Genomic DNA, 2,885 nt, shown 5'->3' with positions numbered 1-2,885 from the left:
GCAATGAGAGAAGAAAGCAGTGCAGAAGGACCCACCTGGATAAAACAGATCTTCAGTCCAAGGACAAGCGAAATATAACTTGCATCTCTGAAGACACCCAGATACCTTTACTGAAAGACATACAGAGATTCAGTCTTTCTATAAAGAACTTTTTATTCAAAGTGACTCTCCTAAGACAGCTGCCAAACTTGCAGACAGGGTTCAGCAGCTTCACCCAGCAAGAGCCAGAAGAACACGTAGGAAGGAGCCTATATCTTCTTCCCATTTTCCGTTGGCGGCCATGGAGGCATGCACAGAACCATTATTCAGGAATGCGAAGTGAAACTGCATTGCAATTCCCTTCATCTCTTAGTACAAAAAGTGTTTTAGAGGGCATTTATTAAGTTAAAGTAAGAGATTTGTGATGACAGCTTTCTTGAGAGTGCATCAAACCCTGGGGAGAAAGGGGATGATGCTACGTCATTATTCCTTAGCTGACTGCAGCATCCGCTTCTCGTGTTCCTTCCTCATTCTCTCTTTGAAGTCTTCCAGTTCTTTTCTCTGGAGAAGACAGAAGTGTCAATTTCATCATAAATGATCTGTTCGCTTAGACCGGGGGTGGGCTACTTGTGGCCCTCCAGTTGGAATCCCAATGCCCATCAGTCCTAGCCAGCATGGCCAATGGTCAGGAAAGATGGGAGCTGCAGGCTAACATCTGGAAGGTCACAGGTTCCCCACTCCTGGATTAGACATGCAGTATTCATTGTTGAGGCATATTTACCTGGTAATTATCTTCAGGTGGGTATATCTCTCTCTGAAGGAAAAGGATTAAAAAGGGAATCATATTATTGGTAAGTCCTGCTTTTATATTGAAACAGATTAAAACCATACCACCTAAATTTCCACTGCTGTACAAGCAGAAAGCAGGCAAATTTGTCAAAAACACCAAGAGGGCAGGGAAAATACAGCCAGCTTGAGTGAGCGAACAAACCAGAATTCTACGAGAACTGAAAAGTCTTCCTAATTTCCAAGAGACTGACACTGGGGATAGAATCAGAATTGTAGAGTTGGAAGGGAACACTAGAGTCATCTAGTCCAACCCCCTGCAATGCAGAGATCTTTTGTCCAACCTGGGGCTCAAACCTAAGACCCTAAGATTAAGAATCTCATGCCTAAGAATAAGATTTACCTAGGAAAGAAAGAGATAAGTCCTGGCCTCTTAACACAGTTGAAAAAATCTTGTTTATTCTCCTAATAATTCAGGTATCAAGCACAGACAGTAGCATAACCCAAATGGGGCCACCAAGGAACAGCATCAGAATGCTTGGGGTAACCCTGATAGTGTCAGAAGTGGGGGGGGTCTTTAAAACTAAAACTGAAAGAGGTAACGCCCCCCAAGAGCCCAGGGTTAAGAATGCTCATAGAATATAGACTGAGAGCTGAAAAATAAAAAGGAAGAGGAGAGAAGTGAAAAGCCTTCCTTGGAGGGAATGGCTGACTAGAACCCTGAACAGGAAGCCTCCTTTTAGGAGAGAATATATGCTGCAACATTTTGCTGCAGGTTCCACTTATTATTCTTATTATTAATTTTGTTTATTTACAGACCAATGACTCCTGCTAAACAGCAGACCAGAAGCAACTAGATGCACTGTGTGCAATGCCAGCTTTTGCATACAGTACAGTACTTGCTTGTAGAAGCCAGGCTCCCAGTAAATGGCTGTTGAGTAAAATGCAATAAAAGGAAGCCTGGGTTTTTCTTCTCCAATTCCAGAGGTAAAATCAGCATGAGAATTTTTTAAAAAACAGATAAAACCTCACAGGAAAGGTTTGGAAATGATTTCATTAGTCCACCCTGTTCTTCCCATTCTAATTACATGACAAAACTGACCTTCCGCTTGATAACATATTCTTCAAAATAATCTGCCTGATTTGAAATCCAGAACATAGCAACAGGAAAAGATAAATACAGCATCATCTGCAAGAGAAAGGAGATAGGAAATCAGATGGTAATACAGGTGCATTGGGACACTTTGCAGGGTTTTATTAGATTTTGCCCAATCTGGCCCTTGACGGCAGAAGCTTCCTCTCATCCCTTGCTAAAAGGTCAGGAGGACGACCATCATATGGCAGAAGTAACAGTAGAAAGGAGAAATGGCATAAAGGAAGAGAAACACATCTAGGTTGCAGGCGAAGTTACTGGGCAGCAGGATGCGGAGGGAGAGAAGGAAAGGATCACTGACAACATCAAGGGCTGTGCTTCTAGGGCGAAGGAAGACGCAGGGCGCAGCGGCACCTCGGGCACACTAACGAGGAGTGCATTTCACCAGTTTCCGCATTGGAATTGTAACCACCCCGACCTGCTCTTCGGGGAGGACAGACGGCATTTCCCTGCAGATACCCGCGAGTAGGCGCAACCTGCTCTTTCCTACGTGCTTCCCAACATTATGCATGTATGAAACCTAACAGATATTCAAAACTACATCTATTGCCTTGAAAATAAGATCGAGCTGCCTGCCCTTCCAGTTATATATTTTAACCCATAAAACCGAAGCTCTCCGAGGCACGTGAAGGGCTCCAAGACGGGAGGATCTTATCTTAAACTCGTATGTTGGCCAGCGAGCCCCCAAGAGCGAAGAGAGAGCCTGCCGGGGCGAGTCACCAGAGGAGGTTTTTGCCCCGGGGGAGCTGCACAAGACTCTGCGAAAGAGAAATCCCCATTCCCACCCCCGGAGGACCCCGCGCGCCACAGACCCGGAACACCTCCAGCTTCACCCCCATGGCGACGCTTGGCCGATGCTGAACGGGCCCCGCCCACCCTTTGGTCCCGCCCGCTTTCGCATATGCCACGCCCCTAAAGTCTTCCGAAGATGGCGCCCGCAAGCAACATGGCGGCCTGAAGACGGAAA

At 45.9% G+C, this 2,885-nt stretch overlaps 1 protein-coding gene across 2 annotated transcripts; it reads right to left on the bottom strand.

Moving 5' to 3' along the window:
* Positions 1-135: 135 nt before the first annotated feature.
* On the bottom strand, positions 136-2,845 carry PET100 (PET100 cytochrome c oxidase chaperone). 2 transcript variants are annotated; one of them, XM_083726068.1, is made up of 4 exons: positions 2,731-2,845; positions 1,868-1,954; positions 761-793; positions 136-540 (listed from the first exon to the last, which is right to left on the bottom strand). In XM_083726068.1, the coding sequence occupies exons 1-4, from the start codon at positions 2,755-2,757 to the stop codon at positions 463-465; spliced, it is 225 nt and encodes a 74-aa protein (XP_083582194.1). In that variant the 5' UTR covers positions 2,758-2,845; the 3' UTR covers positions 136-462. The 2 variants fall into 2 exon arrangements, with proteins under 2 accessions (XP_083582194.1, XP_083582193.1); XM_083726067.1 differs by having other exon boundaries at positions 2,704-2,772.
* Between the last annotated feature and the right edge of the window lie 40 nt (positions 2,846-2,885).

The sequence above is a fragment of the Podarcis gaigeae genome (assembly GCF_964106915.1).
Source record: "Podarcis gaigeae genome assembly, chromosome: 2".
NCBI classification, from domain to species: Eukaryota; Metazoa; Chordata; class Lepidosauria; order Squamata; family Lacertidae; genus Podarcis; species Podarcis gaigeae.
The sequence above is the reverse complement of the archived record's forward strand: the minus strand, read 5'-3'. Positions and strand labels throughout refer to the sequence as shown.

Bases quoted from the DNA above. Each gene is read 5' to 3' on its own strand.
- PET100 (XM_083726067.1), bottom strand. From the start codon at position 2,757: ATGGGGGTGAAGCTGGAGGTGTTCCGGGTCTGTGGCGCGCGGGGTCCT. The intron at 1,955-2,703 runs GTGGGAATGGGG...TTTCTCTTGCAG, and splicing joins GCGCGCGGGGTCCTCCGGGG to ATGATGCTGTATTTATCTTT. The intron at 541-760 runs GTAAATATGCCT...TGTCTTCTCCAG, and splicing joins CACCTGAAGATAATTACCAG to AGAAAAGAACTGGAAGACTT.